At 46.4% G+C, this 16,272-nt stretch overlaps 1 protein-coding gene across 10 annotated transcripts in view; it reads right to left on the reverse strand.

Annotated features, from left to right (window-relative positions):
* FHOD3 (formin homology 2 domain containing 3) overlaps positions 1–16,272 on the reverse strand; it is a 340,976-nt gene that overhangs the window by 110,916 nt on the left and 213,788 nt on the right. For all 10 annotated transcript variants that reach the window (XM_079949216.1, XM_079949224.1, XM_079949223.1 and 7 more), the window contains exons 6-7: positions 14,721–14,815; positions 7,953–8,064 (exon numbers count right to left, since the gene is read on the reverse strand). In XM_079949216.1, coding sequence (XP_079805342.1) covers positions 7,953–8,064; positions 14,721–14,815 — 207 coding nt within the window. The remainder of the gene's footprint in view (positions 1–7,952; positions 8,065–14,720; positions 14,816–16,272) is intronic.

Genomic DNA, 16,272 nt, shown 5'->3' on the forward strand with positions numbered 1-16,272 from the left:
CCCCGCCCCACACTTTCATGAAAGAATTCATCCTTAGTGGGGGGGGGGGGTTAGATTTTCGGTGACTTTTAATAATTTTCAGGGTGGTGCTCTTTCCTTTGAATAAGAGTATGAACGGACCCCTCCCAAAACAAATGCATTCTTGAGGGGAGCATATGACTACAACAAGGTAGCCATCTTTGCCCCCCATGAATGCCACTGCTCGATGCTGCATCATTCCTGTCCCTGAAATGTGGCTAGGATAATAATAATAATAATAATAATAATAATAATAATAATAATAATAATTTATTTATACCCCGCCCATCTGGCTGGGTTTCCCCAGCCACTCTGGGCGGCTTCCAACTGAATATTAAAAACAATACAGCATTATACAGCAATAAAGCGCAGCTGAGCCTTATGCAGCAGTAGGAATTTTTATTTTGGTGTAAATGGTAAAGCATGTTCTCCTTCATGGAGAGCACAGGCTGTGATGGAGTTAACCAGACAACCACTACTGCTGGGCAAGTTGGTTGGTTTGATGTTGCCAAGTTTGATTGACAGCCTGGGTTGAATACCGTACTTTTCGCACCATAGGACGCACTTTTTCCGTCTTAAAAACTAAGGGGGAAAGTCTGTGCGTCCTATGGAGCGAATGCAGGGAGGGAGGCAAGCAGGAAAAGCCCCCAAGAGCCCCACACAAGCTTCACGCGGCTCTTGCGGGCTTTTCCCCAGGAGGGAGAAGGGACTGACACCACCAGTCAGTCCCTTCTCCCTCCTCTAGAAAAGGCTTGTGCAACCTCTGCGGTCCACCCCGTTCGCTGCCCTGGCTTCCTCTTTAGCCTTGCACACCTCTCCGCGATCCACCAGAGGTAGATCTTAACCCTTGCCTCACCTAGGAGCTTCTCTGGGCAGGAATTCCCTCAGCTTAAGTGGGGTGGGGGAAGTGTGGCAGGTAGGGGGGTACCTACCTAGACACTGAAGCCAGTGTCTCTCCGATGAAAATTGGGAGTGGGCATTGTGTGAAGTGGCTTGGATCTCCTGCCGCAGAACTATAGGACTGTATAGAGTTGGGAGGGCCACCCGAGGGTCATCTAGTCCAGCCCCCTCACAATGTAGGAATCACAGCTAAAGAACGCCAGGCAGATGGTCCCCCAACCGCTGCTTAAAAGCATCCAGTGGTGGAGACCCCCAACACCTTCCGAGGTCATAGAATTGCAGGGTTGGAAGGGAACCCCAGGAGTCATCTAGTCCAGCCCCGGTGGACAGCGGGCGCGATCCATCCCGTGGCGCAAGGCTAAAGATGCTGCGCAAGGCTAAAGAGGAAGCCAAGGCAGCGAGCCGGATGGATCGCGCTTGCTGCCTTGTCTTCTTCTTTAGCCGCGCTGGAGAGGTTTAGCTCCTGGCTGGAGAGGTTGCGCGGCTATGGATCCCGCTCGCTGTCTTGGCTTCTTTGCTCTTTGGGGCTGGGGGGGGGAACCCGGGCCTCCCCCGCAGCCCCGAGAAGCTCTGGGAGAAGCAGACAGGCTGCGCTCTTTGGGTCGGGGGGAAAAAATATTTTTTTCCCCTTGATTTGCCCCTCTTAAAACTAGGTGCGTCCTGTGGTCCAGTGCGTCCAATAGAGCGAAAAATACGGTATATGCTCTGGGTGCAGCATTGAGTGTCCTCTTTCGCTGCGTGCATCGAATCACCCTCCTACCCTCCCTAATTTTAGGGTGTTTGTCGCATTTGACCTTGCTATGCCTGTCATGGGGTCGCCTGCTTTTGGGACAGGGGCCTGGTAGGAATTTTGTCCATCTGGCTGATTGGCTGGGGCCATTTGGGTTTTGCCTACTGCGTAGCAAATCGTCACAACTTGTAAGGTTGCGGTTAGGCATTGGTTGTTGGAGGGGATGAGGTTGGCTGTGCCTGCCCCTCCAATGCTGTTGTTGCAAGGGTATTCCACTAAAGGAATCCAGGGGTTCACCATGCTTTTGTCCGCACCCCTGTAAAAGGGGCTAGGGCCACGCAAGAGCCCCTGGGAGCATTTGGGAAGAGGTGAGGGTCTGGTACCCAGCTCCATCTACTCCCCATATAATGTTTTCCCTTACTGACTTCACAGGCTTGCGGATGTCAGTTCTGTCCCTGGGCGGGGGCAGGTAGTCGTAACCAATGCCTAAGCAACCATTCACATTGTTTGTATTTTAATAAAGTTAAAATTAGGTCAAAAACCTAAAACAAAAATTATGGTGTGAAGTGTGAATTTATATAGGGGTGGCTTGGGGACCTTGACACGCAATAAAAAGAAACGAAGGAAAAGCCCCTCGCCACTTTCTACTGAAAGGTAAGACCCCACCCTCCCACCAAAATTTTTTTGAGCTTGCCCACTGGGACTTAACTCCACTGCTCTCCTAAGACTAAAGTGCAGAATTTGCTTCTGAAACATCCAGAACCTGAGGGAGTTGTAGACGACAACAATATGGCATTCAGCAAAAAAAACCCAAACTGCCCAGTGAGTTCAGTTACTATGAGGTGTGAGAGGCTGAGAGAGAAACTGACATGGCAGGAGGAACAAGGCCCTCCAGGGGGGAAAAGCCCTCGCATGTAATGGAGGGGGACACTGAAATTGATGGGTACACTGGCAAGTGAAAGAAAGTGCTCTGATTGTCTGCCCTAGAGATTAACATCTAGAAGCCCCAAGGCATTTCAGAGAGCTGTGGTGTAAGGATAAAATGGTACAGATCTACCAAGATATGCTGTAATGTCAGAAAGATGCAAGCAATTCAAGCCAGTCACAATCATGCCGCAGGGGGCCAGACTGCCTGCAGATGGGGCTTCCCCTTCCCATATCGCTGCCAAACCACTGTCAGGGGAAATATTTGGAAGTACAACGATCCAAACTATGGAACGACTGAAGCAAGTGCAACTCCAAGCCAGCAACCAAAGATGCAGTGGATGAGGCCATCGGCCATCTGAAGTCACAATGAAGAAAGAATGAAAGAAAGGACGAGAAGTCTTTTTACATTGGTAAAGGTAAAGGTAAAGGACCCCTGACAGTTAAGTCCAGTTGCGAACAACTCTGGGGTTGCAGCACGCATCTCGCTTTACTGGCCGAGGGAGCCGACGTTTGTCCACAGACAGATTTTCCAGGTCATGTGGCCAGCATGACTAAGCCACTTCTGGCGAAACCAGAGCAGCGAACGGAAACACCGTTTACCTTCCCGCCAGTAGACCTATTTATCTACTTTCACTATGACGTGCTTTTGTCAGGAGCTGGGACTGAACAACGGGAGCTCACTCTGTCGTGGAGATTCGAACCGCCAACCTTCCAATCGGCAAGCCCAAGGCTCAGTGGTTTACACCACAGCGCCACCTGCATCCCGCGGGTTGCTAGCAGCCCCCAAAACAAATACCTCCTGGTGTTTGCTTTTCTTGCCTTTCCCCCTTCCCACTAGTCTCTCCCCCTACACATTTGAAAGATAGATTGTAAGATCCTCAGCATGCGAATGTTCTTCATGTGCTGCTGGCATAATGTAAATGGTACACTACAACAACCACTAAACGACATGTTCTGAAATAGTGTGGTCAGACCACACCTGGAGTAATGTGTCCAGGTCTGGGTACCAAAATTTAGAAGGATATTGTCAAGCTGGAAGGTGTGCAGAGGAGGGCAACCAAGTTCAGCCAGGGCTTGGAAACCAAGTCTTATCAGGAACGGTTAAGGGAGTTGTGTTGTGTATTTTCAGTCTCTTAAAGATGGAGCTGAGAGGAAATATGATGGCCACCTTCAAATATCTAAAGGGCTGTCACATGGAGGATGGAGGAAGGTTGTTTTCTCCCGCTCTGGAAGGTAGGATCCATACCAATGGATTCAAGTTACAAGAAAGGAGATTCTGACTAAACACAGGAAGAACTTTCTGACAGGAAGAGCTGTTCAATGGTGGAATGGACGTCCTCTGAAGGTGGTGGATTCCCCTTCCTTGTGTGGTTTTAAGCAGAGGGTTGACTGCCACATGTCATATTTGATCTGGTTGTGATTCCTGCATCGCAGGGGGCTGAACTGGTCTCATCCCACTCTACAATTCTATGATTCTACAGCTCATTAGCATGAAAAACATTTTAGTGCTCAGAAGCTATAAAACAACTACAATAGGTAATTGGGGGAGAAGTGATTGTTCTCATTTGGAAAGGCAGACACTAGAAGATTTAAGTTTACAATACTGAGGTGCTTGTCCTGCAAGAAGAGCACTCTGTATTGTGGGGGGAAATGCAGAAGAGAGACAATAATGTACATGTTATAGGCTGAACTCTTGCTTGCCTCTTAACACATTCCTCCAAAACTGCAGGGAGCATTTGTAAGCCGGATGTTCCTACAGAGTTTTCAATTCCATTTGGATGTACAGCAGTGTGGAAGCAACACAGCTGTACTAGGAAAACTGGGGCTGAATTATTAGGAGTGGCTCCGCTTTTGCCAATCATGTGCACTGCACATGTTAAAAGATTATAACTCACCGAACAAAATGTCCATTAAAGCACCAGGTGTCCACAAAAGCAGGCCTGCACTTGATCAACTGGTTCTGAGAATGATCAAAGGATTCCCAAGTAAGATAGCTAAAGCCAGCATGCTTTCAGAGCACCATTGAATGAATGGAAGCTTTTCTGCAACTCCCATCCATTTCAATGGGGCTCAAGCTAGAAAGATTGAATTATACATGCATAACTACACATGGGTGTTAAATAGAAACTGTGAACACTTTATTAAGTCAGTTATGCTTCCTTTGGCCACTCCACTGTGCTAATTCTGGATCTAATAGATGTCAATGAACATCTAGAACTTTCTGAACCCCTTCTTTGGGCTGTGCATAACCATGGTGACCAATGGGGGAATGGGAAATTGGGTTCAATTCTGGAGAGAAAGCCTGAGAAATGGCTGCCATATCCAAGGATGGCAGTGATGAAATACAACAATCATACAGATCTCTTTCTAGTGATGTACAATTCAAAGTGTTGGTGCTGACCTTTAAAGCCCTAAACGGCCTCAGTCCAGTATACCTGAAGGAGCGTCTCCACCCCCATCGTTCTGCCCGGACGCTGAGGTCCAGCGCCGAGGGCCTTCTGGCAGTTCCCTCATTGCGAGAAGCAAAGCTACAGGGAACCAGGCAGAGGGCCTTCTCGGTAGTGGCACCCGCCCTGTGGAATGCCCTACCATCAGATGTCAAAGCGATAAATAACTACCTGACATTCAGAAGACATCTTAAGGCAGCCCTGTTCAGGGAAGTTTTTAATCTGTGATATTTTACTGTATTTTTTGTTTCTATGGAAGCCGCCCAGAGTGGCTGGGGAGGCCCAGCCAGATGGGTGGGGTATAAATAATAAATTTATTATTATTATTATTATTATTATTATTATTATTATTATTATTATTAAATTGGGGTTTGGCTTTTGCTGCCTAACTCCCCATGGGACTCTGAGTCCCTTAAGGCCATGACTGGTCAGAGAAGAATGGATGGAGGCAGGATCCAGTGGAAAGCAAGGCAGATATTTATTTTTCTGCTGCAACAGAGTTCCCTCCCCTCCTTCCAAGGAGGGAGAGACCCTGAACAAAAGTGTGCAGGAACCTTTAAAGACTTTTGACATTGCCCAACCCCTTTAGCCAAAGACCACCCTAAAATCATCATACATATATCATAGGAGGCGGTCTACAGCAGAAATCCTGTCTGCCAGGATACCTCATAATGGTCACTGATTGCATTACCTGGGCAGCCTGGCCATTCTTTGGTGATGGTTAATACTTTGGTTTCTGAATCCAGGTCACAGGCTCACCCTATTCCTACACAAATATGCCCTTAAGACAGGGATTTGTAAGCAAAAATACAATGGGAAGGCTTTCCCCTTTTGCCTCCCTTACTGCAGAGGAATATTTGAGGTCATTGGGAGAGTCAAAATGTCTTCAGGATTGCTCTTCCGTACTATTTCAGACACATTTAGAGATGTGTGCATTTATGAACATTTATTCTATATCTGAGACCTTAGAATTCTTATAACACTAGGTCCTCTAAGTGGCATAAATGCACATTAAATCCTTCATGAGGGCCAATCAGAGGGCAAGCTTGGTGTCATCAGCCATAATTCCACCTCCAAACTCCATCATAGGCTAAACACTGGCATGAGGCCAATAGTCAGCAAGTACCGTAAGAGGAAATGGAAAAGAACTTTGAAGAGAGAATTCAAGAGGGCATGAAACCATTAAGATGAAAATGCACGGGCATAAAATTCACAGTGGGCATGGCTGGCTGAATCTGACCAATGGATGCCTGCCCTACCCTCATGAAGGAGCTCACTGCCCAGATGGCCTAGTCAGGTGCATCTCGGCTGAGGCAGCACACCATGACTGCCTCAAGATAAACTGCAAAGGCCTTGGTGACAGGTTTTACAGCCCTCTGGCCAGTAGCTCTCACTGCATCCCCACTGCCATGGGGAGCTCCACCCTCTCCACACCACTGAAATGATGTGCACCACACCAACACTAACTGCTTCTCTGAGTAGCACCTTAAAAACCAACTAAGTTAGTTCTTGGTATGAGCTTTCGTGTGCATGCACACTTCTTCAGATACACTGAAACAGAAGTCACCAGACCCTTCTATATAGTGGGCCATCTATATAGTGTTGGCTCATCACAGCTATCTGCCAATCACCCAATCCCACCACCCTTCTGAGTAATACCCCTCCCCACCTTCTCACTATATAGAAGGGTCTGGTGACATCTGTTTCAGTGTATCTGAAGAAGTGTGCATGCACACGAAAGCTCATACCAAGAACTAACTTAGTTGGTCTTTAAGGTGCTACTGGAAGGAATTTTTTTATTTTGTTTTGACTATGGCAGACCAACACGGCTACCTATCTGTAACTGCTTCTCTGAGGATTGCCTGAAACCTCACCTACCAAATCAGGAAAACACTAAAATGGAGAAAAATGAGAATACCCTACTAATCAAAATTTAAGGACAGGAGAACATGTCCCCCGTATTACGTTTTGTTGTCATATTCTGCATCTATAAACAATGGGGCTTTTACCTACAAAACACAGGAGGAGTGCGGGACCCATCAACATTCAACTTGGACACTGAGGTCCAGCTCCAAGGGCCTTCTGGCGGCTCCCTCACTGCAAGAAAAGTTACAGGGAACCAGGCAGAGGGCCTTCTCGGCAGTGGTGCCCGCCCTATGGAACGCCCTCCCATCAGATGTCAAAGAGATAAACAACCATCTGACTTTTAGAAGACATCTGAAGGCAGCCCTGTTTAGGGAAGTTTTTAATGACTGGTGTTTTTAATGTATTTTTAATCTTTTGTTGGAGGCCGCCCAAAGTGGCTGGGGAAACACAGTCAGATGGGCAGTGTATGTATGTATGTAGAAATAAATAAATAAATAAATAACCTTTCCCAGACACTATTAGCCATGCATTTTGTAGGCAAATTTCCAATTCATACACTTTCACACATGTCTGTGGCATCAGTGGCATAGCATGGGTTGACAGCACCCGGGGCAAGGCAAGTATTGCACTGCCTAACCCATGGTTCCTGTCAGGGCTGGGTGGCAGTGAGGCTGATGGGGAAGGGTCTTCCCAGTAAGGAGAGATCTCCAGCTTGGGAGATGACAGCGGAGGCTGTTTATTTTATTATTATTATTAATTTAATGAAATTTACACATTGCTTGGTTGTTTTTAAAAAAACCTAAAAGTGGTTTATTTTTCTTTTGGAATTTTGCAGCTCCCCAAAATTTTGCACCCTGGTTAGCAGCCCCTCTGACCCCCGCCAAGCTATGCCAAGCTATGCCATGGTGTGGCCTACAAGCATTTTGTTTTCTACTTGAAATCTGCTCCTGAGAACATGAAAGAGAGTATGATTTGCTTTTGTAGGGTTGTTTTGTGGTAGCAAAACCACAAACCATTTCATTATTTCCTTTGAAGCGCAACTAGAGGCAGGTACTCTAACTCACCTCTCTTGTCATCCACTATGGACACTGCTTGGATCAGAAGTGGTGCATTGGATTCTGTATACTCCACAAAAACAAGGAGCAACTTCAGTGCTGTCTTCACGACCAGACGAAACTGCAAGAGGAAAGAGAGGAGAGCTTGTCACTCATCAGGCTGACATTGGCAGACATGCTGCTTTCTTAATGCAATACAAGCTGGCCCTCTGTTAAGAGTCAGCGAACAGAATGTAATGGTTCTAGGGGGTTGCTCATGCGTAAGTTGCCGCCACTCTTGGCTTGGTTGCCTGGTTGAACCCTTTCTGTCTGGACAGCCCTTCACTTCGTGGCTGTCTCAGTCGCTGGCAGAATCCGTCAGTGGGCGTTTCTTAAACTTCTTCCAGCAAAAAAGTTCTTTGACGCCAAGTCTCCTCCTACTCTCCCTGCGCGGAAGTCTTCTGCGCAGGGAGGGTGTGGGCAGCGGAGTACCCGTGCTCTCCCCACTAGTCTCCGGTGAAGAGTCCTGGAGCCTTTTCTCCGATTCCCCCATCTGCCCCCCTTCTCTCCTGGTGTTACGTTGATTTCCTTCCCCAGCAGATGGGCTGCCTCTCTCCCTGCTGGGACCCTCTCCAGCATCGCTCTGGAGCCTTCCCTCCGCCTCTGGCTCCGATGGCAGTTCCCTGACACAGAACTGCTGTCCTTTCAATCTTTGGTCAACCTGACACCAGCTAAAAATGAGAGGCCAGGATTTTAAAACAAGGACCACTATGGCAGGAAGGAAATCTGTGACCATTCTAAGTTGACTTACTGGAGTCAGATCATTGATTGGCCCAACCCAATCCACAGGTTTACATGAGAGGTAACAGGGATTGAATTCAAAACATAATACATCCGAAGCATTGTGCTCCGCCATGAAATTAAAAACCCTCCCCAAATAAAGAAATGAATCTTTCTTGTAATGGCCTAATTCAGACAATTGTTGCAGTCCTTTACAAAAAAAAAAAAAAGGGTTTGTAATGCCATTGTAAAGGAGGAAGGTAAAGGTAAAGGGACCCCTGACCATTAGGTCCAGTCGTGTCTGACTCTAGGGTTGTGCGCCCATCTCACTTAAGAGGCCGGGGGCCAGCGCTGTCTGGAGACACTTCCGGGTCACGTGGCCAGCGTGACGAAGCTGCTCTGGTGAGCCAGAGCCGCACACGGAAACGCCGTTTACCTTCCCGCTAGAAAGCGGTACCTATTTATCTACTTGCACTTAGGGGTGTTTTCGAACTGCTAGGTGGGCAGGAGCTGGGACCGAAAGACGGGAGCTCACCCCGCCGCAGGGATTCGAACCGCCGACCTTGCGATCAGCAAGTCCTAGGCACTGAGGTTTTACCCACAGCGCCACCCGCGTCCCGTGTAAAGGAGGAAGCCAATCAGTAAATCACACAGTTCAAAGTTGGAGTTAACTTTTTATTAGATAAACACGATCTTGGCAGCTTTGCCTGTGCTTCAGTCCTAATGAGCACTGCAGCTCATGCCCTGTAGGTCCCACTCAATGAAATTAGTTGCTGAGACTAAAAGTCCCTGCATCCACAAAGTCATTGGTGTTTCCTTCTCTCCAGGGCTTCCTGCAAGGAATTGGAGACTGTGCCTGCGTACCGCTTGTCTTTCCTCTGCCCATTTCAGCCAACTTCTTCACTCCTCTGTGTCCAACAGAGGAAGCCCTGGAGAGAAGGAAACACCAATGGCTTTGTGGATGCAGGGACTTTTAGTCTCAGCAACTAATTTCATTGAGTGGGACCATGAGCATTTACTAGGACCAAATACACATTCCCCTAGTTCCCACAGAACACCATCTTCACACCAAGATCCTGGCTTGCATTACCCCAGAGAGATCCCAGTTACGTCCACACCAAGGAAATCTGGCTTACTGTTGATTGAAAAACCAACATTCTGTGAATCGGATATAAAAAGGAAGTGCTGCTTCTTTGCACACAGGATAATTCATGATGAGATGCTGGCTATCCACACCCTTTTTCTAGCCTACCAGTTATTATCATAAAATCTGCCCTTGAGTGAGAACAAAAATTTAGTAGGCTTCATCTCCTTAGAAGAGGTGACCATGTCTGCAACTTGCATCCAAGTCTGACAGAAAATAAGATACCTTCTGTCTTTCTGTCTGTCTGTCTGTCTCTCTTTAAAATATCAAATTCTAAAGGGGCCCCGAACAAAAAATTCTGCATGTACCTGCCTAAAATCTGACAGGCTTTAATCTACTCTAGAGAGTCTGCTGTGCCTACAAATTTCACCCACTTCAGTGAAAAGAAAGATTCCCTATTATAGCAAATGAGGTTGGGGGGGGGGGAAACCAGTTTCATTTTCAATAGATCTAAACTGGTCCAAAATATTGAGTCAAATTCGAAAGACACAGAATGGCTCAGAAACCGTTTGGGCAGCTTCCAAACGCTACAGCTACAGATGTAGAGAAACCCCCTAGTGTTTATCCTATTTTTCCAACCACACAATAATAATGACAGAAACTTGCTAAAAATATGTAGGCCTTGATATGTTTCATTCTGGGTGAAGTCATCAGAGCTATGCTGCATTAATTTAATACCTACACAAACACAGGAATAAACTTTTTTAAAAAAAACCTAACTCCTGTTAAGAGGGCTTTAAAAATAACTCTGCTGCGCTGGATGTTGGTGTGGGGTTAGAGAGGCTCTCAACTTGCTCTCAATATTCCAAACATACAGATTGCAATGATGATAACAAGAAGGATATAATGTAAATTTTAGGGACAGTCTCCAAATATTTAAAGAAGCTTCCTGTCCAGCTTGGAACAGGAAACCTGGGAGATTTAACTGTCACATGGAAGATGGAGGAAGCTTATTTTCTCCTGCTCTGGAGGGTAGAACTCAAACCAATGGATTCAAGAAAGACGATTCCAACTAAATAACAGGAATAATGTTTCTGATAGTAAGAGCTGTTTGACAGCGGATGTCTCCCTCAAGAGGTGGTAGACTCTCCTTTGTTGAAGGTTTTCAAGCAGAGGTTGGGTGGCCATCTGACATGGAAGCCTTTAGCTGAGATTCCAGCATTGCAGGGGTTGGACTAGATGACCCCCAGGGTCCTTCCCACTCTACAATTCCGTGACTCAATTATCTTCTATTTCTCTGCTCCACAGCTTTTCAGTGGCACACTGTGCATAACTAAGAACGTGGTTGTGATTTCTCACCTGCTACCATACTTGTCTCTACTGACTTTCTTCTGCAAATACGTTAGTTGGGAGTATGTTGACAACAGCAGAGGATAAACTGGGTCCTCCCTTAAAGAGGGCACGTATTGCAGTGAGACCTGGACAACCGACACCCTGTGTTGTGGGTGGGTTCAGTTGGTAAGCCACAACGCCCAATTGGTAGGTCCCTCGAAGATGGGTGCAATCTGGCCAATGGGACGCAGTCTAAACAGTTCGAGGGACCTATTTATGCCCATGCACGTGACCCAGAGCTTCCTCTTTCGGCGTGTGCATTCGGAACACCCGCCCACCTCTCCCTACTTTTAGGGCTTTGCGCTTGACTTTGCTATGCCGTCATGTGTCGTCTATCGTTGGGACAGGGGCATGGCAGGAATTTTCCCCACTTGGCTGATTGGCTGGTGCCATTTGGGTTTCGCTTGCTGCATAGCAAATCGTCACAACTTGTAAGGTTGCAGAGATGCTCTGGTTCAGGTGATAGGGATGGGAGAACGCTCTCGCCATCCCTATATGAGAGGGGGCTGTGCCTGTGCCTGAGTCCAGGGGAACATTTGGGTGGCGGAGATAGCCTGTTCCTGGCTTTCCGCTTATCCAGGTGTTCACCCTTGGCTGACCTATGCTGGAACCCTGGGTCAGCGCTTCCTGCATGGCAGGGAGCTAGTCGAACCAGAGCCTATGCAACCACTCACTTTCTGTAATCAATAAAGCTGTGGCCTAAATTCTGCCAAAAAACCAAAACCAAAATTTGACTCAAGTGTGAATTTATTTAGGGGGGATGTTTCTGGTTCTGAACATGCAAATAAGGGAAACCAAAAATTGCTTAATATAAAAGGTTTAATATTATGCATGCGCATAATGTTCAAGACATTTCTTATTGATCGAGAGGACTTACAAGACCTGAAGATTTCCTCCCCAAAAATAATACTTAATATATGCATGGAAATTATATTGCATTAGGAAGTCTTAAATAAAGCAATTATGAATGCTGTCCAGACCTTTTCAGGGTGAGTGTGTGGTGTTTAGGTATAAAAACGTGCAGCGTCTGTGTTCTATTCATATCAATATATTTTAGTTGTTCTGCTAGGTGGCGCTATGCGATGGTTTTCTATAGCAAAGGAGGGAAATTTAAACATCCCAGGATTTCCCTGTACTAAGATTGCTGCTTTGAATGTCCTCACTGGGAAGTATTACCATTCCTTAGCAAGAGCAAACTCAATCAGGGTTGCTGTGGTCTGATCTGTCCTTGCCGTGGTTCAGTTATTTTGGTGCATCAGGACTGGCACATATAGAGGCTATAAAGGTGATAAAAAAATGGCACCTCAGAGAGTTGAGGCCTTACTTCCTTCTGCGGAAATTATTTCCTTGGCAAGTTGCCCTAATAATGTATTTGACAGATGGGGGCATAAAGCATTAGAATAAAAGTATATAATATTAAACAGTAATCGTTTCCGGCATCTCTGAGATATGTCTCTTCCTTTTATTCACTTTACACCATATGTGTTTGTGCGCATATGAAAGATTCTTAGTAAGGAGAAAGGTCTGCTCTGAGTTAATATTCAAGACTACTGCACTTCTTCCAATTGGCAGCATATATTAAGAGTGTTTGTGGAGTTTTTTATTTTTTATTGGAAATTTTATTTACAACATAACATAAACCCCCCACCCCCCAACACAGAAATCTACCCTCATTAAACGTGAACATAACATACAATAAGCATAACATACAACAATACAAACAACCAAATAAAAGACTTCCTTTATCCTGTATCTGGCCTCCTTATTTGCTTCTTATAAACTGTTTCCTTTATGAATAATTATTGAGATTTTTCTAATTATAACTTAAATATCCACAAAGTCTCCTGCAGACGTTAATCGAAACAAGTCCAGGTATGAATTTTAGGGCACTGTTTTGTGAAGTGTTCCCTGCATTTCCCCCATGCTTTTTGAAACTCTTGTCTAGTATGATCTCTGTTAATCTAGCCAGTTCGATATACTCTAACAGTTTGTCTTGCCATTCCTTTTTTGTTGGCACAGTTTCTTTTTTCCAGTTTTTAGCAATTAGGATCATTGCCACTCCTGTGGCATTAGAGGAATATTTTCTGATCTTCTCTTGCTATACCTGCGTCCGTTATCCCTAGTAGAAAAGCTTCTGTATTTTTCATAAAGTTATACTTAAACATTTTTTTAAGCTCGTCATGTACTATGTTCCAGAAGCTTTTGATTTTTTCACAGGTCCACCATACGTGTATAAGTGTCCCCTTCATTTTACCACACCTCCAGCACAGATCTGTTTTTGTCTATAAAACATCTTGATTAGATTTTCCCTCAATACTTCACAGGCTATATGTGGGTTGTTGTTTTTTTTAATGCCTCCTTAACTACAGCAAGAACCATCCTTTTGTTCACTAAAGGGATTTGTATGTTTGGCACTGAGGCAGCATGTGTAGTTTGTTTATTTATTTATTCCGCCATACCTCCCAACAACGCAGGGACGCAGGTTGCGCTGTGGGTTAAAGCCTCAGTGCCTAGGACTTGCCGATCGAAAGGTCGGCGGTTCGAATCCCTGCGGCGGGGTGCGCTCCTGCTGCTCGGTCCCAGCGCCTGCCAACCTAGCAGTTCGAAAGCACCTCCGGGTGCAAGTAGATAAATAGGGACCGCTTACCAGCGGGAAGGTAAACGGCGTTTCCGTGTGCCGCTCTGGCTCGCCAGAGCAGCGATGTCACGCTGGCCACGTGACCCGGAAGTGTCTCCGGACAGCGCTGGCCCCTGGCCTCTTAAGTGAGATGGGCGCACAACCCCAGAGACTGTCAAGACTGGCCCCTACGGGCAGGGGTACCTTTACCTTTACCTTTTACCTCCCAACAAAGCCAAAAATGGGAACCCCCTCCCCCCCCACCTAAAACCCATACATTCTAAAAAACCTTTAAAACATTCTCTCAACCAGTGATTTTAAGGTTGCCAAGAACAGTGCTTTTGGGCCATGAACAGCCTGGGCAAACAGGAATGTTTTTAAATTCCTCCCAAAAGCCAATAATGAGGGAGATAGGAGGGCATTTCACTGCCACTAAGAAGGCCCCGTCATGGGCCAATGCGAAGCGGGCAGCCCCCAAGGGTGGCACCACCACCAAGGTCTCGCCTGCCAATTATAGGGACTGAGATGGCTGGTACCGAGGAAGGCACCCTTATAGGTACTTGGGTCCCATTCATGCCTTGTATGCTGGTACTAACATTTCCCATGGGAACTTCACTGGTAGCCAAGGCAGCACTTTCAAACCAGCAACATGTAGTCCCATTGGGCTGCCATTCTGTAGTAGGAAGCTAATTCCACATACACTGCCCTATGGATTATTTTCACGAGCTGAAAAGAGAGAGGAATGTGCCACTATAAATGGAATTAGCATTGCCTTTGCACATGTACTCCTCTGCTTGTGGCAAGCATCAAACTAGTGGAATTTTTCAGTCATTGGCGCGTTCTCCGTGTGTGTGTGTGTATCACAGCTGTCTACACACACACGGAAAAATCTTTAAAAGTCTTCAATAGATGGGACTCTTCTTACCTTTGACCCAATGAGAGTGTACAGCCACTGGATTGTTTCATTATGATTGATTACTCCATTCATCCCATCTACGTATAGCATAATTTGTCCCAGTGCTAAGGAAATAAAGAAGATAAGGAAAGTTAGCAAAATCCAGTTGAGTGAGAAAAGGCACAAAACTTCTTTCTGCTTCCAAATTACAGTAGGTCACCATTCTGGATAACCTCAACTAACTCGTCCAGAGGGCACATGGATGCAAATGCAATTGAAATGCAACCTCAGCTGATGTGCTGAATGGATGCATGTGAAGGGGGGGTGCATATGTGGTCTAAACCGATCGGAAGGTATGTGGTATGCCGATCAGAAGGTCAGTGGTTTGAATCCATGCGACGGGGTGAGCTCCCATTGCTCTGTCCCTGCTCCTGCCAACCTAACAGTTCAAAAGCACATCAGTGCAAGTAGATAAATAGGTACCGCTGTAGCGGAAAGGTAAATGGTGTTTCCATGTGCCCTGGCACTCGTCACAGTGTCCCGTTGCACCAGAAGCGGCTTAGTCATGCTGGCCACATGACTCAGAAAGCTGTCTGAGGTCAAACGCCGGCTCCCTCGGGGCCTGAAGGTGAGATGAGTGCCACAACCCATAGTCAAACTTAACCGTCCATGGGTCTTTTACCTTTTTGTATATGTGAGACTTTTGAGAGTCCCAAGGACTGCAAGAAGATCAAACCTATCCATTCAGAAGGAAATCAGCCCTGAGTGCTCACTGGAAGGACAGATCCTGAAGCTGAGGCTCCAAGACTTTGGCCACCTCATGAGAAGAGAAGACTCCCTGGAGAAGACCCTGATGTTGGGAAAGATGGAGGGCACAAGGAGAAGGGGACGACAGAGGACGAGATGGTTGGATGGTGTTCTCGAAGCTACCAGCATGAGTTTGACCAAACTGCGGGAGGCAGTGGAAGACAGGAGTGCCTGGCGTGCTCTGATCCATGGAGTCACGAAGAGTCGGACACGACTAAACTACAACAACAATATGTGAGTGTGTGTGTGAGAGAGAGACAGAGAGTGAGAGTGATGTAGAAAGACATTGCAGCCCTCAGTGGGCCCATGCTTTCCTGGGGAAGGGAGACCAGGCCACAGCAGAGTGTACTCCTCTCATGTACCCTTCTGCGCCACCACTAGATGAAAGACTAAATATTTGCCAGGCTGCCGTTTATCAGCCTCCAAAATTTTCCTGGGGTCTCACCGAAACCTCCTTAGGAAGTTGATGTCAAAAGTGTTTGTTGTGAGAGAGGTGACCCTACTCCCTTTCTCCACAGCATGCATAATTTTATAAACCTTGATTATGTCACCTCAGGCTCACTTTTTCTCTCAACTAACCCCTTCCCCAAAAAATGTTGTAACTTCTCCTCATAGAGGAGTTCTCCATCCCCTTGATCATTATGACTGCCTTTTTCTGAGCATTTTCCACTGCCACAATGTCTTTCTTGAGGGAAGGAGGCCAGAGTTGTACACAGTACTCCAAGCACACTTGCATCACAGAGCGGGATATTGGCAGTTTTATCTCTTTCCTAAT

Source organism: Podarcis cretensis (genome assembly GCF_951804945.1).
Source record: "Podarcis cretensis genome assembly, chromosome: 13".
Taxonomy (NCBI): domain Eukaryota; kingdom Metazoa; phylum Chordata; class Lepidosauria; order Squamata; family Lacertidae; genus Podarcis; species Podarcis cretensis.